A 16,227-nucleotide genomic window follows, 5' to 3' on the forward strand; every position below is an offset into this window, starting at 1 on the left:
ACACTTGACTTCAATAAAACACGACATTCATCTAAATTATTCAAATGTTACTGTGTGATAATATAAGAAAATGTAAATAAATTTCATTTGTAACTGTAGATAGCATTGTAAAAGAATAATAAAAGAATAGAAATATGCCAATAGATGTCTGTACTTCCATTTAAAAGCTGCCTTGATTTTGGCTGTATCTCTATCACTGTGCTCCAGTGCTGTTCCTTCTTTCTGTATGACGTCATTTAGAACTTTCCTCACTGAGGAATTGCAACAAAGAATCAGTTTAAAGCGACACTAAGGAACTTTTCAACCTTAATAAAACATTTTAATATCTTGTGTGATGATACATCGACTTACAGCCAGTTGAATGAGCCTCTGTCAGCCTGAGGGCGTCAGTGTTGCTTCACTTGGACTGAGCAGCTGTGAGGAGGGTGGTAGGAACCCTGCTCACTAAAACACTCCACATGTGCGGACTGCTTTACGGCATGCGTCACATCATGATAGAACATTGTTTATCCATTAGATTCATTACCTCGTCGCTATCCATCCTTCACACAGCCGCTGGAAACAAATGAAGGCGAGTTCAGTCCGACAGCACGCCACCGGGAGCAGCATTTTACCACGCCACGCGCTAGGCCTCATGGGAACTGTAGTATTCCTTCAGGCAAAACACTACCGCTTTGTCCACTGGCGCCGCCAAAATCAACAAAAACTGACAGTTCCTTGTGTTGCTTTAAATTCCATCATCATCTAATTTGACCCATGCATGCAAATGAGCAGTTATGCAAATGAGCTGATGACATCATTTAGAACTTTCCTGACTAAGGAGTTGAAACAATGTATGGTTTTCACGGCCTTTTGTTTTTTAAAAAAACAGAATAAAGTGCATCATGTCATACAGCAAAGTGTCTGGATCCCCTCCTGCCCTGTCGGTTTGTGGCCATTTCGTCTACTACCTTTTTGGCAAACATTCCCATTTTGTCTACTTTTGTCTACTTCAGTATTACACCACCAAAATGACATTAATTATGAAAGTTATTTAAGAAACATATTTTTTTATGAAAACTGCTACAACAGCTATTTATTTCCCTAACCCTAACCCTAAATCCTAACCCTTTCAATGCCCTAATCCTAAATCTAACCCTTGAAGTTTAGTATTTAAAAGGGTAAGAATAGGTCAAAATATAGTATTACAGCAAAATCTGTGGAAAAGTAGTGAAACGTGGGAAAAATACGCAGTAGACAAAAGTAGACAAAATGGGAATATATGTCAAAAACAGAGTAGACGAAATGGGATGTTACCAGCCTGTCAGACCCCGGGTGTCCTGGAGATCATCAGGTTTAGGTACAGAGGAAAAACAACAGCACATGTATTTTTTTCCTAAAAGGCCACGTGTCCACGGTCTGTGGGTCTGATTGTTTAATTCCACAACATCATTGCTTAAATGTGACTATAGGTCTGGCCAAGAGGCCAGAAAAGGAGCTGTATTACGAAGTACAGTCATTAAATGTGATTTTGAGCATGTTATGTGTGTGTTGCGGCTGTACAGCATTGGGTGTGTGAAGAGCAAACACTGAAGCTGCAGCTTGATGTTCCATGAGGACGCTGCTCTTCTGTGAACAGCTGAGTCTGTTCCTGTTCTCTGGGTTTCGTTGTTTTCCCAGCCAGAACAAGCCAGCCCAGCTTGTTGCATTTGTAAAGGCAGAAACAGGTTCTGCGTGTCTCCGGGGAGGCCGGCTGCATTTTTCAGGGGCAGATGACAAAGTTCAGGACGGTGGGGTGTGATGATCCCTACTGGGATGATAAGTGGAGAGAATAATGGGCGACTGTGTGAATCTGGTTGAATGGATAAGTGCGAGGACGATGTACGTATTTGAATGGAAACTATTTTTTCTGGAGACAACAGCTACTCATTCACATGTGTGACGAACAGACACATTTATTTATTCTACTTTATTCTCATTTATGCCACCAGGAGAGCTGTTCTCTGCAGGATGTGACTGAGATAGGCGCTTTGAGATAGATAGTCTCTGAATGCTCAGAGGGAACTTTGTCATTTCTCAGCCTTGTAAATACAGCTTCTCTCTGATTATTGTTTTATTTTTTCTTTAATAGATGGGAACAAAAGTGTGACTGTTTGTGCTTCTTATTCATGATATTGACTGTTATTGGGCAACACTGGTTCTCACCTCTGCAAATGACCCTCTGGCTCTTCTGCATTTGTTCAAACAACAGAAACTCTGCTCTTCATATTACATCATGTCATAAAAACTCACTGAAACATATTTTTGGGGGAAACTCTTCTCTTTCCCAGTCAGAGGTTCCCTGAAGCTTCATATAAGAGAGAAAAAAAAGTCGATAATTCTGCACCCTCTAATGCAGACTTCAGACAACATGTCCTTAAAACCTTACAAATACATAAACACATTGAAAACACTTTCATTTGTGCTTTAGAATCCCCCACAACAGCATCTCTGAGGTGAAAAAATGATTTGCTCACTTATTTCTTTCTATATTTGGGTTTCATAAGGTTAATAGAACTTCATTGATTCTAAAACTGAATATAGCCTATAATTAATTAAATAAATCGACACTAAACAGAATAAATCAAAATCAGGAAACATTAATCTAAATTATTCAAATGTTGCTGAGTCATAATATGACACAAAACACCTAATGTGATTTGTAGCCGTAGATCCATTAGTACCGTTGAAGAGCTGGATGTCAGTAGATGTCTGTTCTTCCAGTTCTAGCTTCTCTCCAGTGGTTTGGCTCGTTTCTGGAAACAGAAACTACATTCTCAGTTCAGCTCAACACCACAGTTCCATCTCTCTCCAGAGCGGTTCTCTCAGGTTCCACAGCTTCATTTCTCTCCCATATAAACAGTCAGAGCCTCCAGAATGGAAAGATCCTCCTGAACAGACCGGACGTTCTCCGTTCTCCTGGACGGTTCAGCAGAACCACGGTTCTCCTGTCACAGATCAGATTTCTTTCAAACATTTCACTCAGGAGGAAAAACTGCATTTATTTCTCAAACCGTGGCTCTGTGCGGCTCTGACAGTCAGCATGTTCACAGGTTTAGTGGTTGATGGTTCTGATCCAGGATTCCACAGCACTGAAGCTGTCGGCTCGTGGCGCCCTCTGCAGGCCCCCCGCGGTACTGACCCGCTGCTGACCCGGAAGAACACGTGACTTCTCTCGGCTCCACGTGCAGGTGAGTTGTTGTTGTGTCGCTTCGTGCTGACTTTAGAGTCAGATCTGTGATCTGGACTGACAAGTCGGGTGAGCTCCGGGTTCTTGTGGGGTGGGGGGGTGCGGTAGGGGTGGGGTGGGGTCGCTGATAAACCACGAGCACGTGACGGTGGTTCACAGTGTCCCTACTGTCCTGACGGGTCCTGCTTTCTGCAGGGCTGCTGGGAGACCATGGGGAAGTCCAAGCAGACCGGAAACCACAAGAGTGACAAGAAGAAGAACATCTCGAAGACCTGGAAGACCAAGCGCAGGACCAAGGACCTGGACCAGATCCACTGCGACATGCGGCCTGACACTGCAGCCAAGCTGCTGCACCAGGACCTGGACTACGACGTGACCGGATGTGCCCAGCACTACTGTTTACACTGCGCGTAGGTGTTCCAGACCCCAGGCCCGGACCTGAGGGACCAGGTTTTTCTCACTGTGGTTGGTTCTCTTTGAAAGAAACATATTGAGGCAGAAATGGACTTTAATTAGAATTTTTAAAGATCCTAATTTGAATATGTGGTTGAAATGTGCTGGAAAGAACTTTATCCTGTAGAACCTTTCATCTGGTGGTGTCTGTGACCTGCTGAGGCGGGTGGAGGATGATGGAGGCAGGTGGAGGATGATGGAGGATGAAGGAGGATGATGGAGGCTGGTGGAGGATGATGGAGGCTGGTGGAGGATGATGGAGGCTGGTGGAGGATGATGGAGGCTGGTGGAGGATGAAGGAGGATGGTGGAGGCTGGTGGAGGATGATGGAGGCTGGTGGAGGATGATGGAGGCAGGTGGAGGCAGGTGGAGGATGATGGAGGATGATGGAGGTGGGTGGAGGCGGGTGGAGGCTGGTGGGGGTGGGTGGAGGCTGGTGGAGGCAGGTGGAGGATGATGGAGGCAGGTGGAGGATGGTGGAGGCGGGTGGAGGATGGTGGAGGTGGGTGGAGGCGGGTGGAGGCTGATGGAGGCGGGTGGAGGCTGGTGGAGGCCTGCAGGCCGTACCTGGGATCCATGGTGGATTCAGGATGAAAACATCAGTGATGGAACAAAGTGTGTTTTGAAGAGAGGAGAACGTAGAACCTTTACTGGAGACGTCCAGCAGAACTCCAGGAACCAGCTGGCTCTGGTCAGAGTGGTGGAGCGGCGTGAGGAGACGGTGTGAACGTTACAGTTCACACAGCGGGGATTCATCCAGACTGGACCGCTGGTTTCATTCTGTCACTTCATGTCTTACAGGAGATACTTTGTGGACATGAAGGCTTTGAAAGACCACTTTAAAAGTAAAGTGCACAAGAAGCGGTAAGACACTCTGACCCCCTGACCCCCTGACCCTGAACCCCGATGCACATTGGCCGCGGTCCGGCTCCGGTCCGGCTCCGGTCCGGTCCGGCTCCGGAGCCTCTGCGGAGCTCCGGTCTCTTTCCGCAAAGATCCTATTTTTCCGAACGCCGCAGCCCTACCGCGTCAATCCAGACAGAAGCAGGTCGGCGCCGGAAGGAAACGCGATACGTGTTCCAAAATAAGTGACTTCAAAGTAAAATCTGTCGTGTTTTTGCCTTAATATTCTATTTTTTTACTTCTTCTGGTAGAATACAGAACAAACAACGTCATGTAGTCATTATAGCTTTAGAAGAATGAACCGTTTTGCATTTCGTCACTGCAGGAAAGTCAAATGACTCCAAAATGGCTCAAAACAGCTCTGTGACCGGAGCAGCTCCGTGTTGCCAGATTGGGCGGGTTTCTGCCAAGTCAAGCGCCTTTTTTGAACACGTCGGACGGGTTGATGAAATGATTATGTGTTTATGATGTGTTTGTTATCATACAAATACAGTTTTAACGTGCATTTTCAACCCAGACGGCGGTTTGGGCTGCTTTCTATCGAGTTAAACGGGTTTCATACTGTCTACGGGGGATAGCGACAGATCTGGCAACCTCCTCCGGCGGACTGCAGAGACACCGCAGGCAGTGGATCACAGTGCTGCGGTGTACCGGACCGGAGCCGGACTGCAGCCGAACGCAGCCGGACCGCATCCAGTGTGCATGGGGGGTGACCCCTGACCTCTCCAGTGTGTAGTGCTGTGCAGTGTGCCTCACCCTGCTGTGTGCTGTGCAGGCTGAAGCAGCTGAGGGAGGAGCCGTACAGCCAGGCGGAGGCGGAGCGGGCGGCGGGGATGGGCTCCTACGTGGCCCCCAGAGCCGTGGAGGTGAAGACTCAGCCGCTGGACGAAGACATGGACTGACCGAGTCCTGCGCTCACTCTGGACCTTCTGCCGTGTTCATGGTTCTTCAGAACGCCTCCTCCCTCAGGAGGCATGGAACGTGCTGATTGATGTAAATAAAGTGTGAAACTGAAAGACGGTACTTGTGGTCTCAGTGACTGGAGGGAGACGAGCTGCTCAGCTTCCTGTTCCCAGCATTCACTGCAGATTCGTCCTCTCCTGGAGAAGCCTCGGGCTCCTGACTCACGGCCATTTCTGAGTGAAGTGTTTGACTTCATGTGTTTAATGGATCATTTATTACAGGGGTGGCGAACTGCCGTCCTGGAGGGCCGCAGCTCTGCATGTTTCCCATGTCTCCTTGCTTCAACACACCTGAATCCCATGAAGATTCATGGCCGAGTCCAGCAGAAAGGCTGATCACGAGCATCATTACAGTCAGCTGTGTTGAAGCAGGGAGACATGGGAAACATGCAGGGCTGCGGCCTCCAGGACCGGAGTTCACCCCTGATTTATTACCTCAATGAACGACCCCAAAGAAACACCTGGATGTGGCTAAAAATGTGTTGAGTGTCACGGTGTAGCAGTGGTTAGCACTGTTCATGGTTAGATCTCAGTTCAGTCCTCTGTGTGTGTGTGTGTGTGTGTGTGTGTGTGTGTGTGTGTGTGTGTGTGTGTGTGTGTGTGTGTGTGTGTGTGTGTGTGTGTGTTAGTCCGGGGAAACCCGTCCTCCCCTGTCCAGATGGAGCCGTCTCGGTGTCCCAGTCCTGGTCCAGGTGGGCCCGGTGACCCTGGTCAGGATGAAGTGGTTCAGAAGACGACCGGCTGATAGAACCCTTCAGCACTGAGCTGTCACACACTCTTTATGCTTTTCCTCAAATCAATATGAATTATTGGTTTAAACATGCCTCCAAATGTTGACTCTGGTCAAAGTTTGGATGTTTTCCTGCCCTAAAGAGCTCATCCATAAAAGAGTGTAATACTGGTTTATTGAAGGTCCAGAGTGGGGAACAGACCAGCCTCTGGGGCAAAATAGATTTTCATTTAACACAGAATTCAGACTTTGTGAATGAGAACTGCAGGCATGTTCACGTTTTCTGGTTCTGGCGTTCAGAGCAGATCTTCTGTTGGCGGGAGACTCCCTGCTGAGGTTCTGGGCTGGACCGTCCACAGTGGAGCAGAGAGAGAAGGTGTGGGTCTGATTCCAGGCTGGGAGGCTTTCCTGAGGAATCATCCAGTCCTGTGACAGAACCACGACTTCCTGTTCACTCTTCACTACTGAGCAGCTGAGAGGGGAAGAGAGGAAAAGTCAAAACTGTTTCAATAAAACAGCTTTAAAAGGGAAAATGGCCAAATTGTCAAACACCGTGTTGTGACTCCAGATTAAGTGGAAAGTGGTGAAAACTCCTTTTTAAATCTTTCGAAACAGCTTCTTTTTCAGATGAAAACAGTCATGTTTGAATTACTTGATGTACAGCAGGACTATTTGTGTTTGTAATGATGTGGCTGGTGTATTGTGGCCCAGTGTTGCAAGTTTTGGTCCAAAAAATGAACTATTTAGTACATTTTGTTCCAGAATTTCAGCTGGTCTAGAAAAGGATTTGTCTTTTATGTTTTAGTCTTGAAAATGACTGTTTTTTCTGTTTTGGTCCAGAAAATGAGCTATCTTTTTATGTTTTGTACTACAAAAGTAGCTGTTTTGTAATTTTTGGTCTACAATATAGCCTTTTTTTTTATGTTTTGGACCAGAAAAGGAACTTCCTTGTATGATTTGTTCTACAAAAGTAGCTGTATTGTATGTTTTAGTCTAGAAAAGTCTTGAGAAGGAGCTGTTTTTTTAGATTTTGGTCCAGAAAGTGAGCTGTTTTGTATGTTTTGATATACAAAAGAAGTTGTTATGCATGCTTTAGTCTGGAAAAGGAGCTGATTTTTACGTTTTGGTCTTCAAAACAACCTGCTTTTTATGTTTTGGTCCAGAAAAGTAGCTTCTATGCATATTTTGTTCTACAAAAGGAGCTGATTTTATTCTTTGGTCTTAAAATGGGGCTGTTTTTTTTTTTTTTTTTGATTATAGTTGAGAAAGTGAGCAGTTTTGTATGTTTTGGTATACAGAAGGAGCTGTTCTTTAATGTTTTAGTCTTGAAGAGTCCTGGGAAGGAGCTCTTTTGTATGTTTTTAGTCTAGAAAATGAGCTGTTATGTATGTTTTAGTCTGGAAAAGGAGCTGGCTTTTATGTTTTGGTCTCGAAAAGGAACAGTTTTTTTGTTTTGGTCTAGAAAAGTAGAGAACTGGTCTGTTTTGTTTGTTTTGGTCTAAAAAAAGCTGTTCTGTATGCTTTAGTCTGGAAAAGTAGTTGGTTTTTATTTTTTGGTCTAGAAAACAGCTGTTTTTTTTTAATGTTTTTGTCTTGAAAAGTCGAGAAGGAGGAGCAGTTTTTCTATGCTTTAGTCCAGAAAAGAAGCCATTTTTGTATGTTTTAGCGTGTAAAAGGAGCTGGTTTTGTTCTGGAAAATCAACTGTTCTTTCCGTTTTGTTCTGCAGAAGCGGCTGTTTTTTTTTACGTTTTGGCCTCGAAAAGTCTAGAAAAGGGGCTGTTTAGTATGTTTTATTCCAGAAAGGGGGTTGTTTAGTATGTTTTATTCCAGAAAGGGGGCTGTTTTGTGAGACAAACTGGTCCTTTTTCACTGTGTCGCTGGTGTGAATGTGAGCGCTCAGAATTCCGAGCTGTCCCTGAACGTCTCTGGCGGCGGTCGGGCAGCGGTGAGGAGGCTCCGGTCCGGGGAGGAGGCTCCGGTCCGGGGAGGAGGCTCCAGTCCGGGGAGGAGGCTCCAGTCCCGGCCACAGACCAGCCCGGCCTCGGTACATTTTACAGCCCGTTTGCAGAGGAGCCAGCTGGGGACGGTTTCCGGCCGTTGTCTGGCGGCCATGCAGCGGTCTGAGTAGCCGCGGCGGACGTCCAGGATGGCCGCGGACGTGGATCAGAGAGGGACCGATGGGGGGAGCCGCAGCGCGCCGCAGGATGAGCTCCGAGCCCCGGGCGCGGGGTCGTGGATGTCCCGGGGGACGTGGAGCCTGCTGCTGGTCGCCGCTGTGCCTCTGCTGGCCTTCGGGATCAGATCGTATCAGGATGCTCAGCTCGCCAGGCGCCACGTGAGACCCGCTCCGACATCTCTCATATCTGTGGCGTTTGGAGCCTCTTCCTGCGTTTTCGTGTGATTTGACAGGGTGTGTTCCGGGACCGGAGCCAGACATGAGGCTGCTCCCCCCGGGGAGCTGGGAGGAGAGGGGGGGCGGCCCTCTGTCTGTCCTCCCCCCGTCCCGCCCTCCATTATACCCCGGCTGGCACACACGCTCTGCCCCAGAGGGGCCGGAGGGGTCGGGGGGCCGAGGAGGGGGCAGCTGTGGAGCCATGTGGGTCTACGGCTCTGCAGTGGCTCCACTGCTGGAGCCTCAGCTGGCAGTCTGCCTTCAGAGGTCCAGGAGTGAATCCAGTCCAGGAATGGATCCAGTAATGAATCCAGTCCAGGAATGGATCCAGTAATGAATCCAGTCCAGGAATGGATCCAGTAATGAATCCAGTCCAGGAATGGATCCAGTAATGAATCCAGTCCAGGAATGGATCCAGTCAGCGGAACGCTGAGAGGATTCCTCAGTGAAGGAGAACCTGGAGCTCTGAGCAGCAGAACCAGGGGAACAGCCCAAACAAACACGAGACAACTGAAACTGAGTGAGGTTAAAGTGACAGAGCTCGCTGCTCAATAGGTGGCTCCTGATGTCTGGAGGGGTCGCTGAGAGGTCATCAGGCACTGAGCCCGATCCCCATGGAGTCCTTCTCCTGCAGAGCCCGATCAGAGCCTCGTCGCCGTGGTAACGCTCTTCCTCTGGTGTCCCACAGGAGGAGAGCGTCCGCACCCTGGGACCCGAGGGCGTCCTCCTCTTCTCGTCCCTGGACAGCGACCAGGACTGCTTCCTGAGCCCCGAGGAGTTCCGGCCCATCGCCCAAAGGCTGACCGGTAGGCCCCGCCTCCCGCCCGGCCCCGCCCCGCCCCGGGGCTGACCCCCCCCGCTGACCCCGCCCGCTCTGCTTCCCCGCAGGGGTCACGGCTCCCGCGGACCCGGAGGAGGACCTGGTCCACGACCCCGACGGAGAGACGCTGATGGTGGAGGCCCACATGCAGCCGCTGCTGCTGGACTCCATGACCAAGAGCCGGGACGGCTTCCTGGGGGTGAGGGGGGGCAGGGGGCTTCCTGGGGGGGCAGGGGGCTTCCTGGGGGGGCAGGGGGGCTTCCTGGGGGGGCAGGGGGCTTCCTGGGGGTGAGGGGGGGCAGGGGGCTTCCTGGGGGGGCAGGGGGGCTTCCTGGGGGGGCAGGGGGCTTCCTGGGGGGGCAGGGGGCTTCCTGGAGGCCAGGCGGGGGTCTGTGGGTCCTGGTTTAGCCCCGGGGGTCTGTGGGTCCTGGTTTAACCCCGGGGGTCTGTGGGTCCTGGTTTAGCCCCGGGGGTCTGTGGGTCCTGGTTTAACCCCGGGGGTCTGTGGGTCCTGGTTTAACCCCGGGGGTCTGTGGGTCCTGGTTTAACCCCGGGGGTCTGTGGGTCCTGCAGGTGTCTCACAGCTCTCTCAGTGGTCTTCGGTCCTGGAGGTCTCCGGCGGTTCCGTCCTCCTCGTTCCCCGCCTCTCGGTTCCGGGCCTTCCTGCCGCCGGGTTCCGGGCTGGCGGTGGGAGACACGTGGTGGCTGATCCCCAGCGAGCTCAGCGTCTTCACCGGGTACCTGCCCAACAACCGCTACCACCCCCCCCCTCCCCGGGGCAAGGAGGTGAGTGGAGGGGCGGCCGGGGTCCGGGGGGAGACCGTCCCCCCGTCCCTGTCCCCCCCCGACTCACGCCCCTCCCCTCCGCCCGCAGGTCCTCATCCACGCCCTGCTCAGCATGCTCCACCCGCGGCCCTTCGTCAAGTCGCGCTTCGCCCCCCAGGGGGCCGTGGCCTGCCTCCGCGCCGCCAGCGACGCCTACTACGACATCGTGTTCCGGTGAGCCTGGTACTGGTACTGACCCTGGTCCTGGTCCCGGTGCTGACCCCGGTACTGGCCCTGGTCCTGGTCCCGGTACTGGTCCTGGTCCCGGTCCTGGTACTGGTCCTGGTCCTGGTCCCGGTCCTGGTCCTGGTCCCAGTCCTGGTCCTGGTCCTGGTCCTGGCCAGGCTGTGGCAGTGTGTGTGTTCAGGAGCTGCATGTTCTCCCTCAGTCCGCCTCCTGTGACCTGGACTGACTGACGGTTCGATTCCCGCTGCAGGATCCACGCTGAGTTCCAGCTGAACGAGGTGCCAGACTTCCCGTTCTGGTTCACGCCGGGCCAGTTCACCGGGAACATCGTCCTCTCCAGAGACGCCTCGCACGTCCGCCACTTCCACCTCTACGTCCCCAACGACCGGTGTGTGTGTGTGTGTGTCTGTGTCTGTGTGTGTGTCTGTGTCTGTGTCTGTGTGTGTGTCTGTGTCTGTGTCTGTGTCTGTGTGTGTCTCACCCTGTCCTCTGCCTCAGGTCTCTCAACGTGGACATGGAGTGGCTCTATGGAGCCAGTGAGAGCAGCAACATGGAGGTGGACATCGGATACCTGCCGCAGGTACGCTGTCCGCCGCCGCGGTGTCTCCTCGGGTTGCCGTCGGGACGCCTCCGCGGTGTCTCCTCGGGTTGCCGTCGGGACGCCGCCGCGGTGTCTCCTCGGGTTGCCGTCGGGACGCCGCCGCGGCGTCTCCTCGGGTTGCCGTCGGGACGCCGCCGCGGTGTCTCCTCGGGTTGCCGTCGGGACGCCGCCGCAGTGTCTCCTCGGGTTGCCGTCGGGACGCCGCCGCGGTGTCTCCTGGGGTTGCCGTCGGGACGCCGCCGCGGTGTCTCCTCGGGTTGCCGTCGGGACGCCGCCGCGGTGTCTCCTCGGGTTGCCGTCGGGACGCCACCCGCCGGGCTCGTCCGTTACAGTGTGTTTGTCCCGGTTCCAGATGGAGCTGCGGTCCTCCGGTCCGTCCTTGCCCTCCGTCATCACGGACGAGCGGGGGGACGTGGTGGACGTCCGGGACGCCGCCGAGCCCGTCCACTTCGTCTTCGAGGACATCGTGTGGAGCGCGGAGCTGAGCCGGCAGGAAGCGGCGCGGCGCCTGGAGCTGGCCCTCTACCCTTTCAAGAAGGTGGAGCCGTCTGACCCCCGGGCCGTGTGGCTCCCCCCCCTGGAGGACTCACCCTGTCCCCTGTCCCCCGTCCTCAGGTGTCCTACCTGCCCTTCTCCCAGGCCTTCCAGCGAGCCGAGGCGGAGAAGAAGCTGGTGCACTCCATCCTGCTGTGGGGGGCGCTGGACGACCAGTCCTGCTGAGGTGAGGCTCCGCCGGGGGGAGGGGGGCTCCGGGTGGAGGGGGGGGGGCTCCGGGTGTCCTCCAGTGTCTCAGTCCTCTCTTGTCCCTGCTGCAGGTTCGGGGCGGACTCTCCGGGAGACGGTCCTGGAAAGTTCGCCCGTCTTGACGCTGCTGAACCAGAGCTTCATCAGCAGCTGGTCTCTGGTCCGAGAGCTGGAGGGCCTGCAGGTGGGCTGGGTGGAGGGAGGGGGGTTTCTCTGGTCGGGTGGGGTTCTCGGTGGGTGGGGTTCTCGGTGCCTGGTGTGACCTGTGCGTCTCCTGCAGGCTGATGAGCAGAACCCGGCTCTGGCAGAGAAAGCCGGCCTCCACCTGGCGGACTACACCTTCCCCGTGGAGATGATGGTGGCTCTGCCCAACGGGACCATCGTGAGTCCTCCTCCTCCTCCTCCTCCTCCTCCTCCTCCTCCTCCTCCTCTTCCTGAAGCCTCCGGTTCTCCTCCGGTTCTCCTCTGGTGTTTCAGCTCCACCACATCAACGCCAACGTCTTCCTGGACCAGACGGCCATGAGGCCGGAGGACGAGGCGTCCTTCAGCTTCTCCGCCGGCTTCGAGGACCCGTCCACCTCCACCTACATCCGCTTCCTGAGGGAAGGGCTGGAGCGGGCCCGGGCCCACCGGACCCCCCCCGAGTGAGACGGCGCCTCCTGCTGCTCCCCGCTGGTGGTGAAGGCTCCACCTGAAGCTCCGTCTGAGTGGGTGGAGCCTGATGTCCAGCCGGGGCTGCTGCAGGACCTCGTCCTCGTCCTGGTCCTCCTCCAGGCTCCTCTGTGGTTCTGACTGGAGGTTTCGAATCAGATCCCATCATGATCCTCATCCCGACTCTTCCTTTTGCCTATTTCCTTATTTTTATGTCCGAAGCTTTGTTCGGTTATCGATCCTGTGCTCCTGGTACCTTTTGTTTATTTCTATCTTCAGATGTTGGAGTATTTTGGAATAATTAAACTCTGGGAACTCGGTGTGTTCGGGTCTCCGTCATGTTTGCACCTTGAGGGGAATCTTCAGGTTAACCAGACGACCGGCTGGCGTCTCGGCAGTAGATCTGCTGAGGTGCTTCGTCTCCTCGCAGAACGCCTCCGGGTCAGAGGTGACCAGGAGTAGAGCCTGTTCAGTGGGCGTGGCTTAATGCGTGACCTCTACCACACGTACACACCACTCTACAGAGACTGCTCTACTGAACGAGTCCAGCGACATCCTGATGTCTGCCGCTCGGGGGGACGGACAGTGCTGGTCCTGGTGGACCTGTCCTCAGCCTTTGACACAGTTGGACAGCAGATCCTGATAAACAGGCTGCAGGACCTGGTTGGTCTGGCGGGTCCAGAGCTCCAGTGGTTCTCCTACCTGGCTGCTAGGAGCTTCAGTGTCGGCAGCCTGCAGTGCGGTGTGCCTCAGGGCTCAGTCCTGGGACCCCTCCTGTTCCTGCTGCATCTCCTTCCTCTGGGCCAGATAATCCAGCAGTTCAGGGTCTCCTACCACCTGTTTGCCGACGACCTGCAGCTGTTCTGCTCATTCAAGCCCTCGGAAACCCACAACCCGAGCTCCTTAATGACCTGCTGGTCCCAAACCAGCAGTGTTTCAGTGGCAACAGCCTCCAACTCAACTCAGGAAAAACCGAGTCCCTCACCATCGGCCCGGACAGAACCATCCCCACTATCAGCAGCACCTCGGGGACCCGAGCCCCTCAACCAAAACCGAACTGAGGAACCCTGCGGTGATTTGACAGCACCATGTCACTGGACCACCACTCAAGGCAGCTGGTTAGAACCTGTTTGTTCCAGCTGGTTAGAACCTGTTTCTTCCACCTGGTTAGAACCTGTTTCTTCCACCTGGTTAGAACCTGTTTCTTCCAGCTGGTTAGAACCTGTTTCTTCCAGCTGGTTAGAACCTGTTTCTTCCAGCTGGTTAGAACCTGTTTCTTCCAGCTGGTTAGAACCTGTTTCTTCCACCTGGTTAGAACCTGTTTGTTCCAGCTGGTTAGAACCTGTTTGTTCCAGCTGGTTAGAACCTGTTTGTTCCAGCTGGTTAGAACCTGTTTCTTCCAGCTGCGCAACATCGCTCAGCTCAGACCCATGGTGTCAAAGAATGAGCTGGAAATGATCCTTCATGCATTCATACCCTCACAGCTGGACGACTGCAGCAGCCTGTTCACTGCCTCACCAGAAAGAGCTGCTGGTCTCAGAACATCCAGAACTCAGCTGCCAGGCTGCTGACCAGCGCCACCTGGAGGTCCCACTTCACTCCTGTGTTAAAATCCCTCCACCGGCTCCCTGTTCTGCTCCGTGTCCGGTTTAAAAACCTTCCGAGCCCTACATGGCTCCCATGTACATCAGAGACCTAATCAACCCATACAGCTAGGCCCGGAGCCTGAGGTCCGCTCACCAGAGCCTGCTGGGAGTCCCCCGGACTCACTTTAAACCAGGGGGGACCGCCTCTGGAACCTGTATGATTTCTATCACCCTGCTTTTATGTCAGAGCAGTGTTTTACGATCTCCTGTCTATATCTTACATGATCTTTTCAATGTTCTTTTGTCTTCATATTTTGCTTTTTTGGCTGTGAAGCACTTTGTGACTCCGGTCTGTAAAAAGCGCTGTAGAAATACATTTTACTAACTTAACAGCTCCAACCAATCAAGCTGGAAGCAGTTAACCTGGTCGGTGGAGGCTCCACCGGGCCGGGCTGAGCCCCAGAGCCCACCCGCCTCTCAGGCAGCGGGCCCTGACCATGCCCAGGAGAACCGGCCCCACGGACACCGCTCTGCGCCGCGTCGACGCAACTCTCAGCACCGCATGGAAACCCGTGTGGAATACATCCCAGCCCTGCAGGGATCCGGGTCTTTCCAGAGCGGTTCAGGCTAGGCCTCGTTCACACATCCGTGGCTGTGCGGCGCGGACCTGTCCGGTTTGCACGGTGGCTGCGTAGAAAAGTCAGAACGTCATGCAAACAGATCAGTCCTTTCACACTCCACGTGCGTGGCCCGTTCAAATCCGCGCCGCGGTTTCTAAATAGAGATCAGGTCTATTTCTCTGCGCGGACTTGAGCGGGCTGTGCGCGGCGTCCCGTTGAAACCAACGGCATAAACACACACCTCGTGTCAGCTCGGCTTTCTATGCAGCACTGAGCTCATGTCTGCCACAAACCGGTCTCACCAGAGGCCTCCAGGGTTCTGCTCCGTCTGTTTTTCCGCGGCTTGGAGCGAGTCCCACTGGAAACAACGACAAAGTTCATGAAGGTGACAGAAATGAAACTTAACTGGAAGGGTGCATCTATAAACTCAAAACACTTGAGGTCACCACAACTTTATTTATTTCAACCGATATGCATCCTAAAGACAGGGCCCAGCAGCCCGTTGCCGCGGACAACCCGCTCACGCAGACCAGGGACGCCTGAACACGCCGCTCCAGCGCCGCGGTGACCGCGGACCTGGGACTGAGACGTGAAAGGGACTCAGAGAAATGAGCAGTCTGAGGTTTAACTGCCCACTGTGGGATTTTTATTAGTGGAGGGTTTCCTCCTCAGCAGCACACACACACACACACACACACACCTGAGGGAGCAAATGCTTTGAGGAGTTGGGAGAAAGAAGGAGCTGATGAGGCCAGAGGTTCCAGGAACTGAAGACCAGCGCTGGAGAGGGGGACAGAGGGGGACGGACGCAGCGTAGACCTGCTGTCAGCCACAGTCAGTCTCTAAACTCTGAACGAGGAAACGAGGCCACAGCAGGTCCAGGAGGTCCAGGAGGTCCAGAGGTCCAGGAGGTCCAGGAGGTCCAGGAGGTCCAGGAGGTCCAGAGGTCCAGGAGGTCCAGAGGTCCAGGAGGTCCAGAGGTCCAGAGGTCCAGGAGGTCCAGAGGTCCAGGAGGCCCAAACTATCCAGTTTCTTCTTCACTTGCCAAAAATCCACGGTAAGGAGACCCCATGGACCCCCCATGGACCCCCCCATGGACCCACTGTGGAGCCCCTATGAACGCACTGAGCCCCCCCAGGTAACCCCCCTCCTGTAACAGCCCCAGGCTGAGGCTGGACCGGCTGCAGGTCTCTGGTGGGTCTGGTTGGTGCTGAGATGAGAGGTCCTGCTCTGAGCTGAATGTGAGACGAAGAGCGACTGGAGGAGAGGGGGAGAGAGGGGGTGGAGAGGAGGAGGAAGAGGAGAGGTGGAGGAGAGGAGAGGTGGAGGAAGAGGAGGAGGAGGAGAGGAGGAGAGGTGGAGGAGAGAGGGGGTGGAGAGGAGGAGGAAGAGGAGAGGTGGAGGAGAGGAGAGGTGGAGGAAGAGGAGGAGGAGGAGAGGAGGAGAGGTGGAGGAAGAGGAGGAGAGAGGGGGTGGAGAGGAGGAGGAAGAGGAGAGGTGGAGGAGAGGAGAGGTGGAGGAAGAGGAGGAGGAGGAGAGGAGGAG

General features: G+C 53.8%; 2 protein-coding genes across 3 annotated transcripts; both read left to right on the top strand.

Moving 5' to 3' along the window:
* The first annotated feature begins 3,142 nt into the window (after positions 1 to 3,142).
* Positions 3,143 to 5,574, top strand: LOC115406558 (zinc finger protein 593-like). 2 transcript variants are annotated; one of them, XM_030116667.1, is made up of 4 exons: positions 3,143 to 3,209; positions 3,404 to 3,618; positions 4,463 to 4,525; positions 5,340 to 5,574. In XM_030116667.1, the coding sequence occupies exons 2-4, from the start codon at positions 3,419 to 3,421 to the stop codon at positions 5,464 to 5,466; spliced, it is 390 nt and encodes a 129-aa protein (XP_029972527.1). In that variant the 5' UTR covers positions 3,143 to 3,209; positions 3,404 to 3,418; the 3' UTR covers positions 5,467 to 5,574. The 2 variants fall into 2 exon arrangements, with proteins under 2 accessions (XP_029972527.1, XP_029972528.1); XM_030116668.1 differs by lacking the exon at positions 3,143 to 3,209 and adding an exon at positions 3,210 to 3,277.
* A 2,624-nt stretch (positions 5,575 to 8,198) lies between these two features.
* LOC115406545 (selenoprotein N-like) lies at positions 8,199 to 12,796 on the top strand. Its single transcript, XM_030116653.1, has 12 exons — positions 8,199 to 8,592; positions 9,338 to 9,455; positions 9,538 to 9,668; positions 10,043 to 10,255; positions 10,344 to 10,468; positions 10,731 to 10,868; positions 10,979 to 11,060; positions 11,434 to 11,619; positions 11,697 to 11,802; positions 11,897 to 12,009; positions 12,106 to 12,207; positions 12,303 to 12,796. The coding sequence occupies exons 1-12, from the start codon at positions 8,404 to 8,406 to the stop codon at positions 12,471 to 12,473; spliced, it is 1,674 nt and encodes a 557-aa protein (XP_029972513.1). The 5' UTR covers positions 8,199 to 8,403; the 3' UTR covers positions 12,474 to 12,796.
* The last annotated feature ends 3,431 nt before the right edge of the window (positions 12,797 to 16,227 follow it).

This window comes from Salarias fasciatus, chromosome 19 (genome assembly GCF_902148845.1).
Source record: "Salarias fasciatus chromosome 19, fSalaFa1.1, whole genome shotgun sequence".
NCBI classification, from domain to species: Eukaryota; Metazoa; Chordata; class Actinopteri; order Blenniiformes; family Blenniidae; genus Salarias; species Salarias fasciatus.

Excerpts from the sequence above, each read along its gene's own strand:
- LOC115406558 (XM_030116667.1), top strand. The coding sequence starts at position 3,419 with ATGGGGAAGTCCAAGCAGACCGGAAACCACAAGAGTGACAAGAAGAAG. Across the intron at positions 3,619-4,462 it reads CACTACTGTTTACACTGCGC|GAGATACTTTGTGGACATGA; the intron begins GTAGGTGTTCCA and ends CATGTCTTACAG. Across the intron at positions 4,526-5,339 it reads AGTAAAGTGCACAAGAAGCG|GCTGAAGCAGCTGAGGGAGG; the intron begins GTAAGACACTCT and ends TGTGCTGTGCAG.